The sequence below is a fragment of the Nilaparvata lugens genome, chromosome 8 (genome assembly GCF_014356525.2).
Source record: "Nilaparvata lugens isolate BPH chromosome 8, ASM1435652v1, whole genome shotgun sequence".
NCBI lineage: Eukaryota > Metazoa > Arthropoda > Insecta > Hemiptera > Delphacidae > Nilaparvata > Nilaparvata lugens.
In genome coordinates, this window is record NC_052511.1 from 25,098,782 (window position 1) to 25,116,641 (window position 17,860).

At 34.1% G+C, this 17,860-nt stretch overlaps 2 protein-coding genes across 6 annotated transcripts in view; one reads left to right on the plus strand and one right to left on the minus strand.

Moving 5' to 3' along the window:
- Positions 1–17,860, minus strand: part of LOC120352667 — an 82,471-nt gene that overhangs the window by 17,242 nt on the left and 47,369 nt on the right. For both annotated transcript variants that reach the window (XM_039434324.1, XM_039434325.1), the window contains exon 2: positions 7,815–8,605. In XM_039434324.1, coding sequence (XP_039290258.1) covers positions 7,815–8,605 — 791 coding nt within the window. The remainder of the gene's footprint in view (positions 1–7,814; positions 8,606–17,860) is intronic.
- The window catches only part of LOC120352670, a 290,323-nt gene continuing 289,743 nt past the window's right edge, over positions 17,281–17,860 (plus strand). For 3 of the 4 annotated variants that reach the window (XM_039434339.1, XM_039434338.1, XM_039434341.1), the window contains exon 1: positions 17,281–17,860. The gene's annotated coding sequence lies outside the window, so the exon portion shown is untranslated. The other variant, XM_039434340.1, reaches the window with a different exon arrangement.

The following is a 17,860-nucleotide window of genomic DNA, read 5'->3' on the forward strand; positions in this document are numbered from 1 at the left end:
TCATGCTTCCAGTTTGTATGGAAGCAGCAGAAGATTTCTCTTACAAGGGAAATTAGAAGATAGGTATGATTGGTGATCCTTTTCGAATGATAAAAACAGGTTTTCCGTCACACCCAAATTTTTTCCGCCATTTTGAATCCAACTTCTTTTTTTAATTGAAAGGTGGTCATACTGATTCACTTGAAATGCAGCATATGAATTCTTAATCAACCGAGGATTCTTATAGGCCTTTTTTGAATTCTTCTAGATTTCATTACGTCAAGCTAAAAGAAAGACCCTTGCGAAGCACGGGTTACCTGCTAGTTATTAATAAACAGAAAACAATTCTCTAAAATGATCGTGTTCATATTTCACAGCTGGCTATATTATGTCATCTTATGAATTTCGGGGATGCGATATTTTTATTTTTCACATACTCACTCGCTCACTCACTTTTTCACTATCCACAGCTGTTTCAGCCAAGGATGAATTATCCTTTTAATGTCGTTCAGCGAGTTTTCCCAAGGATGAGACCTAATTAGTGCAATCGAATTTTTATATCATAGACCTACTATGTTCCAAATTTCGTGTAAATTGTTAGAGCCGTTTTCGAGATCCGTTGAACATAAATAACCAGATATAAAAATACAAATATACAGAAATTGCTTGCTTAATAGTTAATATAATAGGATAAACCATATGGTGAATTTTGGCATTTGGCGAAATTTCTCACCATATCTAGCGATAATATTCCAGATGGTTTTTGATAAACATACTTCGAAAAAAGCTATCACAACCACTAAAATATTTCAAAAGTATATTGATTTGAAGTATATTTTGTGTCTCTACTTTTGTTATGAAGCTTTTTGTTTCAATTTCTAGTTATTTTGAGGATTTTTTCAAGCAACTCTCACCAGCGGGCAAAGATTTTACTTTTCTTGCCCTATTACAGGAAAGGAAAGTATTGCTTTCCGAAAAAAATTAAGGTACCCCAATTTCTAAATTTCTATACGTTTCAAGGTCCCCTGAGTCCAAAAAACTGGTTTTTGGGTATTGGTCTGTATGTGTGTGTGTGTGTGTATGAGTGTATGTGCGTCTGTGTACACGATATCTCATCTCCCAATTAACGGAATGACTTGAAATTTGGAACTTAAGGTCCTTACGATATAAGTATCCGACACGAACAATTTCGATCTGATGCAATTCAAAATGGCGACTAAAATGGCGAAAATGTTGTCAAAAAAAGGGTTTTTTGCAATTTTCTCGAAAACGGCTCCAACGATTTTGATCTAATTCATACCTAAAATAGTCATCGATAAGCTCTATCAACTGCCACAAGTCCCATATCTGTAAAAATTTCAGGAGCTTCGCCCCATCAATGCAGATAGATTCCCAATTATCAGGCTTCAGATACAATTGAAACGAAAAAAATCAAGTGGAGTAGATTGAGCATGAAAATCTCTACAATTAATGTTCAGTAACATTTTCACCTAAAATTGAAAATAAGCTTAAAATTCGAGAAAATGTGATTATTCAATGATATTGCAAACTGTTGGCAACTGTTGATTCTATTAAATCATTCACTATGAAGAGATAGCAGACTTCATGTGCCTCCAGTGTTATTGTCCTGTCACCAGCTGGCTCAGATCTTTGAATAGTAGACTTGAGATGCGCGTGAACACTAGCGTTAGGTGATCAATTTTCATAACGCAAGGAAAGTTGTGTGAGTGCGCCACACCAGATCTTTAATTTTATGGGAGCCATAGTTTACTTTGCTAGCTGTGCAACGAAAAGTGGAGTTATGGCTTCATAAATAAGTTAAATGCCTGATTTTATCATTTTAACTTTATGTAACGACTCTGCAACCGGGCATTAGACTGTTAAACAAATCGGATTAAAGAGTAAATTTAACATCTCACTCAATATTTTATTTTCATGGGTCTTTGGGAGTGATAAGAGGCAGTAATTATAAAAGCAGTTCCCACTTTTGAGATTGCTTTTAAATTTCTTGGTTCTGAAAAATCCTTTTTGTTCTTGAGAGAGATTATGAATCTGTTCTTGGAAATGTATCACACATCCATATATACACGGTGTACCACGAAGAGGTTTACACGTTCAATTTTATACTACGTGCCCATTCATGCACAGAACTTTTTCAAATTTTACACAGTTTACAAAGTAGGTACTAAAAATATTCTGGGAAAATTTCAACTTCCTAAACTTCGTAGAAACAAAATGGCGGCAAATTGAGAAACGATACCTTAAGAACATTAAATGGGTGTTTTTGGTGTTATAAGATATTTTTATTCTTGTACTTTGGGGCAATATTTTTAAAAATAAAAAACTAGGATGTAGCCTAATGAAAAACCTCAAAGTCCAAAATCATTCAAATTGAAGTCCATCCACAGCAACACATTGATAACAGCGCAGAAATGATTCCTAAGCTCGTACAAAGAAACTCCGCGGTATCCGAAGAAGTTCCTCAAAATCAATCAAAATTTTTATTCACAATACAAACAGTTGAGGGTCCTGCCAAACCCAAAGGTTTTTTGGCGGGTGCCCAGTTACAGAAAAAAATGAGTTACAAAAGATAAATAAACTTAGACAAAATAAATATTACACTTCAAAGATTTTAAGTAAAAAATGAAAGAAAACTAATACAAAATGCAAAAATAAAATAAGAAATATACATCAGATTTTGATACAGAATTAATAAAAAAAGGAAAAAATGAAAATTTATTAGAAAGGAATGAAATAATAAGGAAAAGGGAAAAATTGTTTTACACAAGTAATAGTACATTTTTATCTTGGAGGCAGCGGGAGTGACAATAAAAGGAAAATTTTAAAACTTCAGCCAGCAAAAATTGAAAGATTCTTATAATGTAAGCATATGCTGTCATTTTTCAACTTGACGTTTCTTAAATTATGTGTACGTTTTTAATATTATTATAAATTGATTGTGCTGTTAAAAATATTGTGCTGTTGAGATACAACATTACATCCTTCTTAGAGTAATCACGAATATTTGGAGGTAGTCTGTTAAATAAGTAGGGAATCACATAGTATAGGGATCTTCTACCATAAATATTATTGAATCTGGGTACTACATATATTGAAGGAGATCTTAAATTGTAGGGTGAGGGAGGAGCAAGGAGTCTATAGAATAAATTTTCTTTGTGAAGTATTACAATTTTGAAAAGATAGAAATGTTTGTGCGGTAAGATATGATATAATATTTGTAAGCTACGTGGGTTGTATGGATCAATATTATCAACATAAGGAATTCTGGTAGTTATACATTTCAATGTTCTTAATTGTATTCGTTCAACTCTAGATAAAAAATAATTGGCTGCACTTGATTCAATGCCATATCTAATTATAGGTTCCATCAAGGACTTATAAATCAGATATAAGCAGTCAGGGGTGATATTTTTATGCTAATAAAAGACTTTTGCGTTAAGCGCTTAAAGTTTTTTTGAAATGTAGTCTATGTGAGGACACCATCTCAGGCTGCTATCGATTTTAATGCCAAGGTAATGGGTACTATTTACTAAAGTAAGAGCCGGACAAGTGCAGATCCGAGAAGCATTCGCATGAAGGCAATGACAGTCGTGGCTTAATACAGTTGGATTTACGTTGCATCTTAGATGTGGAGATTTAAAGTACATTGGTACAATTTTTTTCCTGTTGATTATGATATTATTTATGCCATGGGACCATTTCAGAATTCTGTTGCAATCAAACTGTATTAATTGTTCAGCCACTTTTAAATTCTTATGTCCAACGATCAGAGCTGTATCGTCAGCATACATTAATACTTCTCCATGTCTGATTACTTTGGAAATTGAATTTACATAGATATTGTAGAAAATGAGACCTAAAATGCTTCCCTGCGGAACTCCAAAATTTTCACATTTATATAACCCACTGTGATTGCCCCCTAGGTTGACCATGAAGTGTCTATCACTCGTTCAAATTACGGCAAACAATTTCAATACATAGCCAGTAATTCCAATATTAAGTAATTCTGTTAAAAGTATCCTATGATTAAGTGTATCAAATGCTTTTGAATAATCTATGAATAACGCAAGAACATGATATCTGTCATTCAGGAGAGTATTTATTTTATGTGTAAAATTTACTAGAAGTGACTCAGTGCATTTTCCTTTTTGGAATCCATACTGATAATTAGAAATAATATTGTTCTGGAGTACGTATTCATTTAATTGTGCTAATAAATATTTTTCAAAAAAATTTCTGGTACTGACAATTTAGAGATTGGTCTGTAGTTATCGAAGTTATCACGTGCACCAGATTTATGAATTGGTTCAACTATTAATTTTTCAGGGAGTCGGGGAAAATGCCTTTTAGAATAGATAGGTTGATCATGCGGCAAAGAGGAGTGCAAAGATAGTCTTCAAGGGTTTGCAATTCCAATACTCCTATACCATCAAATCCAGGGGATTTGTTTTTATCCATTTCATGAACTATTCGTTTAATGTCTTCAATAGTAGCTTGTCTTAGATAAAAGTTGTGATTAGGTGGGATTGAAACAGAGTCATCAAGAATTATTGGACATAAATGGGAGGTATTTCTAATATTTGTTATGAAAGAATCCGCGAAGGCTGAGCACATTTGGTCTGGATTTGAGAATTTGTGAGAGAAATCTTTAAGGATTCTACTATCTGAGACGTCAGATGATCGTCCTAAAATACCATTTATACACTTCCATTTCTTCCTGATATTGTTTTTTGAATCATTGAAGCTTTTTATTATATAAGTTCGTTTAGCAAGTGTGATATCATTATTGAGTTTGTTCCTATAAACTTGATAATCATTTTTGTACACAGTATTCGTAGGGTTGCTTTTGGAACGCCTAAATAAGATATCTCTTATTTTAAGCTTATTATATTAGTTCATATGTCATCCAGTTATTTTTAAAATCATTGGAATGATTGGTTTTAATACGAATAATTTTCTCAGATTGTTTTGTTGCACTATAAAAATTTAATTCAATCATGTCATATACCAAATTGAGAGAGGAAAGTAATTGACAACTATTCCATTCACTTTGTTTTGATAAGTTATACGTTTTTTCTTATCTATGACAGTTTTGAATACTTTTTAGTCATGATTGGGTTTCGATTGTGGGTTGCAATGAATTTTGCAACCAATGATATAATGATCGGAGATCTTTACATTGATGACTCCGGTATGAGAAATAAAATTACTATTTAGACGTAAGAATAAATGATCAATACAAGTTTGAGTGAGCAAACTTTGTCTGAGCTCTTCTCTTGTGACAGCAGAAATACCTTTTTTGCAACCATAAGAAAAAAGCATTGATTCATAATATAACTGTACAAATTGATCATTGGATTTAAGAATATCTAGGTTCGCATCACCGATAATGATAAGATTAGCTGTATTATCAACCTCAAGAATTAACTGCTCTAGATCAGTATAATGAAATTATCTTTATGAAATCTGTGTGGTCTATATAAACTTATTATATTAAGAGTCAGGTTATTAAAATTGTAATTCAGCATACTATATTCTAGATTTTCTGAACTGAAATTGACTAATACTTCCTTGAAATTGATATTTTTTATAAAAGCAACAAGGCCATGATAAAATCTGCTTGGAGCACACTTGTATACAGCTTTATAACCATTTATTTGAAAAACGCTACTTAGGTCAGGATCGATATTGATTTCTGATAACAAAATAATATCGATATTCGCATTATAGATAGCTACAGTAAATTCGTCAAAATTCTGTCGCAATGTCGCAATGATCTAATATTAAGGTAGATAATTTTGAACGGATAACTAATCTGTTGAGCTAACAAGGAAGGAACGCTCTTATCAGCAAACCAGCTATCGATTGTCGGAAACGTTTTGCATGGCAAAACCATCTCCTCAATTTGAAAATCATTATCAATCATGATTGTAGTTGTTGATAAATTAAAAGGGGATGGTAATTATAGGTTTGAGTTTACCTGGGATAGTATGTTCATGCATTACAGAGAATAGGGTGATAATACACATCATATAAAAAGAGATTTGAAATAGCAGATAACAGGAATAAGAAAACAAATTATGTAACTACAAAGTACTACAAGTACAAATATCTTTAAATAATTTTGTAAAGGTCTGATTCGCATTTAATACGAATTACTTGTGCCTGAGGTTCCTTTCTTACAATAATTCTACCCTGAGAGGTCCATACAAACTTATAACCAAGAGATCTTGCCTTATTCCTAGTTTGCACGAACAATCTTTCATTAAAAGCTGTGAGATTTTCATTAAAGAATACTGATTTATCTGACGGGTTTCCAAAAATTTTGTTAGTTTTGCTGCACGGCCTTTAGTAAGCCATTCAGCACGAACCAATTTCGAAACAAACTGCACAATCAACACAGGAGCATTTTCTGATGAATTTGCGGTGGATTTTCGGACAGGTAGTCTATGAGTAGCACTCACATCACTTTCTCTAAAGTTCAAGTTTATTTTCTTAGCTATGTGTTTCAAATCCTCGAGCGGAGACCTATGAGTTGCATCAAGACAGTGAATTTCCAAGTTATTTTTCCTACCGTATTGTTCAAGATCATTAATCTGCATACTAAGATCGTTAATGATAATATCCTTAGCGCTAATTTGTTTGTTCAGTTTGGCAATCTCACTAGTCAAGTTTTTATTTTCGGTACGTAGCACTTTTATCTCATTGAGAAGTTCATCATATTTAGAGGACCTGACTCGCCTGTGCAGAATCAACAGTCGTTTCAATACTTGCTAATTTAGTGTTCAAAGAATGGAGTATTGTACGAATTTCCGATCATTAATATTATCTCTAGGGGTTTCATTACCTGGAGATGCGATCCCTGTTGCCCCTTTCGAGTTTTTGCACACATGGAAGCAACGCCATTTCTTTCGCTCGTCCTCCGACATACGACGATATGTAGATTCTTTGAGACTGCACCCAAAATGAAATTTATTATTACACCCAAAACAAGTAACGACGTCACCTGATGCTGGCAGAGAACTGTTGCAATAATAACACTGCGCCATCACAATTAATGAATAATAATTTAGATGAAAGTTTTAAACTTGAAGGTTATGATGATGAAACAAGGAAATTTCGTTATCTGAGTTATGCTGTGATATCGACGTACGCTCGCCTCGAACGACTGATTACGACTGATCCTTTCCAATTAATCGTTTTAGTTCCTCATTATAATTGAAGTTATTTGTATAAACTTTTTCCTTCAAATAACCCCATCAAAGAAGTCACAAACATTTCAATCTGGTGATCGGGGAGGCCAATCTAAAAAATCACTTCCACGACCAATCCAACGGCCATGAAGTTTGTCATTTAGTCATAGCTTGACATGATTTGCGAAATGAGGTAGAGCACCATCTTGTTGGAAGATTGCTTGATCCATTTCTGGTACCATCAAATGAGCCAAGACTATTGCAACGAAGTAAACAAATCAGATGATAACTCATGAAAGTAGTTTTTATAGTGAGCGAATTGGTAAAATCTTCAATATGCCGCCATTTTGTTTCTATGAAGGTTAGGGAGCTTAAATTTTCCCAGAATATTTTCAGAACCTACCTACTTTGTAAACTGTGTGAAATTTAAAAAAAGTTTGATACATGAATGTGCACGTAATATAAAATTGAACGTGTAAACCTCTTCATGGGACACTGTGTAGGCTATATATGACACACACATGAAATTTGTAAGGAACATACATCTAAAAAAAGAATGAACATTGAATTTAAAAATTGAAATAGACAGTCGAATTCTATCTCAATCTGACATAGCTCTACCTGTTAAGATTTTGGTGACATCCAATGACAATTGCCAAGTCCTTTCTGAGTATTGATTCAAAGTGGTGATTATTTACATGCTGGCCACTACACTCTGAGAAATCATTGGTGAGACATTCCAAGAGTACGTAGAACGTTTCAAAGTCACCCAGCAGTTTCTCAGTAGAAAGACACACGGCTGCGTAGATGACAAAGCCTTCCAAACAGATTACAAGCAGGAAAAAACCATGTAGACAATAGGCGTAGACGAAGAAGGATGTGCTTGACGTTTCTGAAGGCTGTGGAACTCTGTAGATTAGAAACGGAGTCAACCAACGGCGTGATTCATCTGAGACTTCAGCGATGCCCATCAGGTCATTGAACAAATGCTTGACAAGAAATCCACAAAAGATAAGAAGGAACAAACATTTCAAATATTGGAAAATCTTTTTGGTAGTTTTTTGCTGTGCCTCATGCAGCTTTGCAATTCGCGTAAACTTATCTTTGCTTTCTACGAAATCATTCTTATTCACTAGGAAATCATCGTTAATTAGCTGCACAAGATTTACAATTCTCTGAGGGTTCAAACTATGTTCAATAATGCGCAAGAAAACTATTAAAAGTGCAAATATATCCTTCACTGCTTCCATAGCAACATCGACATCGGGATCGTCTTGAATTGCGAGGCAAATGTTGGTCAGAACCACAACTGACAAAACTATAAAAAGTAAAAATGGAAGTGAGTTTCGTGACCTGTCGTAGCATAGCAGCTTCACGTATTCCTTCTGATAGGTGGTTAATTCCATTTGAATCTGAAAAAATGTATAAAGTAAATTAGAACAGATAATGTAAAAGTGATTTTAAAAATATTAATGACCAATAAAATGACTTATTCATTAATACATTCATTAGTTATGAGACTTTATTATAGAATAGCAAATAGCAAATATTACAGCAAATTTATTCAAATGGATGATTGGTTCCATTATAAATGTCGAAAAGTAAATTTTTATTTTTCAATGATTGTATTTCTGTGGATCCCGTAAAATAGGTATTTTTGAAAAGATTCTGTCAGTGTAATTAGGTCATCTTTTACAGATGTTAGAAATATTAGATATGTAAAGCTGCGTTTACACCAGATCCTATCACATTGAACATAACTCATCATACACATGATGATCATATGTGCTTGTCAAGTTAGTTCAATCTAATAGAATCCATAAGGATTAAGCTATTAACATTTTGTTAATAACTTTGGTGTAAATGCGGCTTAACGGGTGTAATGGGTAATCAAACCTTCAATTGAAAATGTAAGAAGATCATTAAAAACCTATTCATTGTAGTAGGTCATCCTTGATGAAACAGTCTATTGTCTAATACAGGTTCAATAAAGAATCTTACCTTTGACAAAATATATCTGTCAAAGATCTTTGATACATTGCTTGTGTAATAGATTTCTTTGAATAAAATATTTGATAGTCCAATACTAATCCAGTCAAGGAAGGGTTATAGAGGGAAGATTTTGGAAGATAATTTTTGATCCCGCACTTTAGGGTAGTAAGGAGGTGAGCTTCTTTAAAGTACTCCACTCCTACCCACTGTGCTGCATATGTAATATGCATTGATAATTGCTGGAAAACATGAAGAAACTGATGTAAAATGATGGAGAATATTCAAAAATATCATATAACTAGCTGGCAGGCTCGATAAGCTCGCCATATCCGTCTAGCCAGGGGGCTCCGCCACCTGGACCCCCGGCTGGATCATCCAGAAATAGGATTAGGAATTTTTCATTTCAGCTTGCTTTCTTCCGTCAAAAAGGTAAAAGAGACTTTCAGGCTCGATTCAATCACCAGTTTTCTTTGAATGATTATTAACTTATGTTTGCAAAAATCTTCATTTTTATCCGATTCAATACATATCCAGTTATTTCTCAATTAAAGACTTGATTAAGATATAATAGATTAAGACTATGATAATTTTGTATTTGAGTCTAATAGTAATTCTAGATTTGAAACAGGAATGATGTGGAGTACTTGAAAAACATCCATATCTAACCCTTCCAAGTATGAATTTGCTTGATTAATGTAGAAAAATACATTGAGAAACTTGAGAAAAACGCTTTTATATATTTAGACTGGAATATAAAATGATAATAATAATATAAATTGATATATTAAGGAAAAAACAGGTTCAGAATCTGTATAGCAAGCTGAAGAGTCTTATTGTGAATGTTGAACAATAATGTGCTCTTATGATACTTTGAAACTCTCATTTCCTATGTTATCATCGAGTTTGAGCATAACTAGAAATATATAATTTGGATCGTCTACATCAATCACATCACATTTGAAAATAAGCAAAGTTTTCGAGCGAAGCCCAAATGAATCAACTATACACTAAAGACAACAGGGGTTACGGGTAACCCCAATTAATTTTTTCGCCCACTTCTTACAGCTTCAAAATCACGTGTGCAGAAATTTGATAACTTAATACTACTAAAGTTAGAGAATACTGAAAAATAGAAAATTAGATTAGATCAGAATAGAGAATACAAAAATCTCAGATTTACAAGTCTACTGCAGCCAAGGTAAAGCCAGTTACACACATTAATTTATTTTGGACGTACGATTTTTTCCGTCCTTATAAATGCTATTAGATTGAACAGAGTATATCAAACAGATGATGTTTGTCAAGTTCCGTTTCATCTGATAGAATTCATAAGGACGGCAGAAAATCCAACGCCCAAAAATCGATGTTTATGTAAACTGACTTAACAACAGAAAATATAATGGTCTAGGATTACGCATAACCCACTGTCTTTCTAGGGTTAAGAGCGGATATCTCGAAAACTATAAAATCTAGAAGATTTAAAATCTAATGAAAAAGTTGTAAGATCAATATTGTGGGAAATTATGTGAGCTTCAATTCAAATTTATATGCGAGAAATCCAAAAAATGATACTTTTGAACTACTCCTACCTACACATCACAGGGTGTAGGGGTGGGGACTTTTGATATTATTAGTCCTCCTCCATACCATCCTAAACAGAACTGCGGGTTCAAAAACTGTCTTCCAAACTTCTCCTTCTCTTTTGAGCATCCATTTCCTGGACTAAACGGGTCTACAGGTCTGATATAGGAACTCAAAAGTTAGATAAAAGCTGGTGAAAGATGTTTTATAATACTGGCTGGCAGGTTTGCTCCGCTCGCCTATTCCGTCTACCAGGACAACCCGGCTTAATCGAATCAATCAGGAATGGGACCGTTTTCATTATTTTGAATATGATTCTTTTTGCTGCCATTTTCTTCAATAGAGGCTTCCAAGATTGGTTATTAGGATATATTATGTGTATTGTGGTATTTTGGTCTGGTTTTCCGAAAATTTTTGATGGAATTGATGTATATTTGCAAGATATTCATGCTTAACCCTTTCAAGTTCCTCTGGTTCTGGAAAACAGAAAATATGATAGTGCAGCGCTTTATAAAAACTATTACCGCAATTACTCTTCAGCTGTATCGTGTTAAGATTTTTCTAGATCAGTCGTTTTTGGAAATCCTGGAAAAACGTATTTCAATCGCAAAAAAGGAAAACGTCGACTGAGAAGAAAATCTTCTCAACACAACATATCCAGGCTGAATGTTTGGATCTCCATTATTTTTCTTAATATACTTTTATCACTATAATATTTAGAATCTGATCTGACCTCTTCAGATCGCAGGAAGAAACTATTGTGCTTCTGCAAGTAAAATAATTATAGTTGTGGGTCTTACAATAACAAGTGACCAGAAAAATAGTTTAAATATAATTGCAGTGTTTATCTCTAATCACAGCGCTCCAGTAGATCACCCACTGTTAATAATATTCATGGCAAAGTAATCCAGTTTTGGTTTCTATATTTGGGGTACTTTACTGGAAATTACTACTTGCAAATCATACTCCCCTTTTGAGACTTCCTTCAACTAGCTCGACTATTATCTCAATGATTGCATATCTTGAGGTTAATAGCTACATGGACTTGATAGTAGCAAAATAGCTTGATAATAGTAGTAATTAAGTTTATTCGTCACAGCTGAGATGCAAGCAATTCAAGTAATCTTGTACCGGAATATTTTTCTGAGACTGTCATCATTTAAACTGCTGTTAAGAACTACTATATACTTTGTACAAAACTAGTTGAGATTAATTATTAAGATTGAAATTTCGCAGTATTTGACAAGACGGATATTATGTTCAAGCTTAAACTGTTTTATTCAGGGTAGAGTTGTGCTCCATCAAACACGGTAGACTCTCCTACAGTGAGATTTATTTAAAACATTTCGCTTTTCTTTGGAATAATACCAACCCTCCCCATTGAACCAAAGCTGACAGTTAGAAGTGGATCTTCACCGTAATCTACTGTATAGTGTCTGAGTAGTAAAGGCCTGGACACACAGAGAGCGATCTGCTGGCAGTGATCTTTCAGGAGTATAATTATAGATTTAGATAATATCTAAGATGAAGAGAGGTATTGAATAAGATCGCTCTCTGTGTGTCCAGGCCCTTACACTTCGTTACTGAAGCTTTAGCTTTCCATTTACATTAGTTACAGAATTGGATACATGTACATCGTGTAGTTTATCTAATTATATTCTGTTGTTACATTTGAACATTAGATTCAATATTTCATCATTTCACGGCTGTCGTACAAGACTACAGGAAAAAATCCCTTCAACTAGACTTGAATAATATGGATAGATATGTATTTTTTGTAGTTTGCAGGATCCTTTCTGCTAAATAACTTGACCCCTAAAGTTTTTGGAACTAGAAATATCGCATATAACAGGAATTGCTATGCTGTCTTGCCCCTGTTCTTCCGAATATTTTTTATAGAAGCAAACAATTCTGTTCAATTATTACACCTCTACTTACCTTTCTTCTCACTCCCTCAAGATTCATGCTTTAGCATGGATAATGGGAATGATGATGTTCAATTTGTCGACCTACAGATTTGCTTTAGGTGGGTTCCGAACCTCTCGAATACGATTTTCCAACTCATAAATTACTTCGTTTCGAATTATTTCGAAACTAGTACTCACGTGAGGAGCGCTTTCAGATGTTAAAAAATCAAATCATTTTCAATCCATTTTGTGTCGAAAAAATCCGAAAGCGCTCCACAAGTGAGTACTAGTTTTTAATAACTATTATTCAAGAATTAGACTGTAGTGTCGTCAAAAATTGTTCAAAACGAATTATTAACTTTTCGTTCGTCATGGGTAGTGAAATAGATGAGTAACTTATCATAAATTAAGTTTATCAGAGTCGGTTTCTCAAGTGGCCTCACTTGCAACGGGAGTAACAAGCTTTCCAACACAAGTTTCAGTTGAGTGGGTATGAATAGTTTTATTAGAATAGGAATAATATTCTCGCAGTATCGAACACGATCTCTGATACTGATGTGTGGGAATCCGGCTGCTTTATTCAGCAACTTGAAAAACTTTCTCTTGAATTCTCCTTATTCGAAAGATAAATGGAAAAAACTCTTTGAAGGATCATTATTGAAAGAAGGTATATTTCTAACAATAGGTGCTTCAAAAATGTATAAGTCACATGACAATTTTTATTAGCTCAATTATTATACATTAAAATCAAATAAAACTGGACAAAACTTGTAAGAAATTTATCTAGCCACTTTTTTGTTCAGTTAGTCATATCTCTGAAATGCGACAAGATACATTGTGTAAGCCAGAAATGCAAAAAACGCAACTTTAAAACCACCCTCATCCCTTGAGCACAAGGGGTGGGAATGAGGACTTTTGATATGTTTACCTTTTATGTAGCTCAAACAAAGCTGCGGAGTCAAATATTGTGTTCCAGACGTCCCCTCCAAATTTCCCTGTCTATTGATCTATTGTTGTTAAATGAAAGAAGATTTTACACTCAACACTATAACGGCTACAACAAGCGTAGGGAGAAGCGTGATATAATAAAATAATACATTAAATTGAAGAGAATATGTTGCTCTATGAGCTCATGATCAGAACGGATTTCAATAAGTCGTTAAAAAGTTAACGTCGTCGTAAAGTTTAACGTCGTTAAAAAGGCCAAAAAGATGAAAAAATCGGAGCCGGAAGGGTTTTCTTAAAAATGTGACACCTTTGAGAGCTAATATCTAGAAAACTATGAGAGATATGGAGAAATGATACGAATGAAACTTGTAGGCTAATTTATAAGCTTCAATTTTGTATTCCAATGAAATTTTGGTAAGACGCATATTGTTCAAGATATGTGCTAATATTTAAAATATGGTACTTTCAAACAACCCCCACCACCTTAGCACAGGGGGTAGGGGTGAGGACTTTTGATATGTTTGCCCCCTAACTATCCTTAAAAGAGCTGTGGGGTCAAAAAGTGTGTTCCAAACTTTTCCCTCTATAATCTATACCTTTTTTTGAGCATTCGTTGCCTGGACTATTTATCCAAAAGGCAAGTCGCATATTGAGACGCGACGCAACGTGATCTGAAGTAGAGTTTTTTATGTGATCATTTTTATGTGATCATGATATTAATTCATCTAAATTCTTCGAATATAGCTTTTAATGTACAGGGTGATTCTTACTTTTGGTAAAATAATTCAATACGTGATAGTAGAGATAAAAATAAGAAAAAAATTATTATAAACATATATCCATAAACGCTTCATTAGCGAGCTATACAGGGTGAAAGTTTTCGCCCGGAATTCAGTTCCTCTGGTGAAATACACCGATGCTGAATTGTTTGGGGACTAGTTTTTGAAAAACTTATGCTGGATTAATATGGAAAAATATCTGAAAAATTGAATAAAACTAGTCTGGAAGCTGTAGTGTGAGTAGTTTTTGAGAAAAAAGCTGAAATATGCAAAAAATCTAAGTAGAAAAACACTGACTTCTACGTTTGATGCCCAATAACATTCTCATAAAACAGCAACAGATGGAATTAAATAGAGAATGCATTTTATTCAAATGCTAATTAATATATAATTATTATTTAACGAAAATCCTAAATAAATGCTGTAAGTCACCCCGAAGACTTCGGCTACTGCAGACATTGACCAACAGGGTTAACAGCTAGATGGAAATTCGATGAGAACTACTATCCAAAAATTAGTTGCCAGCCCGGGAATCGAACCCGGTACCTCCCAATTGCTAGTCAGGAATGCTACCCTTACACCAAACTGACAATCTCTGAATAGCAGCGCTCATTTTATACGAAGCCATAGCGGCCAACCAGTTACAGATGGAATTAAATAGAGAATGCATTTATTCAAATGCTAATTAATACCTATACAATTATTATTTAACGAAAATCCTAAATAAATGCTGTAAGTCACACCGAAGACTTCGGCTACGATTGACTTCGGAAGATTGTCAGTTTGGTGTAAGGGTAAGCATTCCTGACTAGCAATTGGGAGGTACCGGGTTCGATTCCCGGGCTGGCAACTAATTTTTCGATAGTAGTTCTCATCGAATTTCCATCTAGCTGTTAACCCTGTTGTCAATGTCTGCAGTAGCCGAAGTATTCGGGGTGACTTACAGCATTTATTTAGGATTTTCGTTAAATCTATATATATAAAAGCGAAATGGCACTCACTCACTGATTGACTGACTGACTGACTGACTGACTGACTGACTCACTCACTCACTGACTCACTCACTGACTCACTCACTCACTCACTCGCATAACTAAAAATCTACCGGACCAAATTTGGTAGGAATGTTCAGTTGGCCCTTTAGAGGCGCACTAAGAAATCTTTTGGCAATATTTTAACTCTAAGGGTTGTTTTTAAGGGTTTAAAGTTTGTCTTTTAGCATGTATATTCTTCTTCTCCCAATCTCTTAATTATAAATGAAATTTCCATATCATATGTTACTATAGAACTATAATCTAGATAGAGTACCTCTTCGAAACAGTTGTTAACTGGCAACTATATTAATAATTTTGTCAGGTTGGCATTAAGTTGAGTTGACTTTGTTAGGTTGGCACCAAGTTGAAGATTTAAATGCATTTATCGCGGAAAAATTGATTGGGCACTGCTACTTCAATCCTGGGAATATTATATTACTAGCAGTCAGGCTCGCTTCGCTCGCCATATCCGTTTAGCCAGCCGTTTAGTCTGGACCCCCGACTTGATTGTCCTAACATATGATAAAAATGCCCAAATGACGCGAGCCTGCTGATCTCATTCTTGGACGATCCAGTCAGGGGTCCAGAAGCGAGCCTGACGGCTAGTAATAATTATAAAACAGCAAATTTCTGTGGTGTAATGTACTACATAAGAATACATTTTATTCAACTTTTATTTAAATTTAGTTCACACAGCTTACATAATTCTTTTCAGAATTAAACTATCTACAATTTTTATTGCGAAAAATTATTAGTTTACTGGTCATCAAGGAAAGTTATTAGGCATCAAACGTAGAAGTCTGTGTTTTTCTACTTAGATTTTTTGCATATTTCAACTTTTTTCTCAAAAACTACTCACACTTAAGCTTCTAGACTAGTTTTTTTCAATTTTTCAGATATTTTTCCATATGAATCCAGCATAAGTTTTTCAAAAACTAGACCCCAAACAATTCAGCATCAAGCAGTGTATTTCACCAGAGGAACTGAATTCCGGGCGAAAACTTTCACTCTGTATAGCTCGCTAATGAAGCGTTTATGGATATATGTTTATAAGATTTTTTTTCTTATTTTTATCTCTACTATCACGTATTAAATTATTCCACCATAATTAAGAATCACCCTGTAGAAATTGGCCACTTTTTGTGTATTGGATACACAAGGCAGCAGGTATCAGTTTGCTAAGTTTTTACTAAATCAAGTATTCAGTTTGACCAGTTTTCCAGTATGTAATGTTTCAATTCGTCAAGTCTTCAGTTTAAAAAGTTTTCAGTAAGTCAAGTTTTCTGTATGCCCAGTGGGACTTGGAATTATACATCTTAATGGTAACAATCGGAAGATATTGTTGATCAAAAACTAAAATTCATCGGAATTGATTTTTTCTTAAAATATTAATCATTTTTGAAAAATCATAACTCAGTACTGATTGGAGATAGAGAGTTTCTAATGATCTCATTTTATTCAGAATTTTATCATCTAGAGAAAAATGAGAGAAAAGTTTTCTGTCCGATTACTGAATTTGGCTGATTTTCCGTCTCAACTTACATCCAACTTGTTCATCGAAGACCCTCATTATGGAACCGTTGCATGAACAGATGATCTAATATTGAGATTCATATAGTTTAGTTATGAAGAGTCACTTTTGTGCAATGCCCAGTCTGTTTCATTCACACAGGATCCTGCGCTGCAGATACAAACTCTACTCCTGCTACCCTCACATCTGTACTGTAGCCGATCTGCTAACGATCTGTAGCCTCATCTCACAGCTTGAGCCATCATTTGGGGTGAGTTTCCTCCCTATAGTGATGAATGCTGGTGTTCCTGTTCGCAACTTCGGGAGTGTCGCATCAGTGTGCGTCTGACCACAGAAGCGCGTACTCAAGTTCTAATTGTTGGCGTGCTGTTGAATTTTGGTTGTTTCCCAAAATCCGAACTTTTTACCACAGGAAATATGGCTTATCCAAACCCAAACTAATAAATAGGTGAAATTATTCATTGTGAAACTCTCCAAGATATTGGGGAAATACTATAGAAAATTGATAAATGTAATGTATAGTTGATATATAGTAATCTATAGATAGTTGGAAAAGTTGTGTCTGGGTGCGTTTTTGTTTCTTAAGGTTTTGTTATTCGGTATTAATTTCATATTGTAGTATGGATTGTATGCTTACTTGCAATGAATAGGCTAATACTTGATTTACCTTGTATAAAGACACTTTTTTGAGGGTGTGAGAGATGAAAATGTATAACATTTTGAAAGAGTATCAGAGTAGAACACCTTTTTGAAGTTTTTTTTTGTTTACTAATTGGACATTCTCACTAAAAAATTTCATCTCTTGGAATTGTGATTTTTTCACAGAATCGACTAAAATCTGTTGATTTGTGGATTGATATGTGAAATACGCTGTGCTGTATTGAAGTTTCACTTG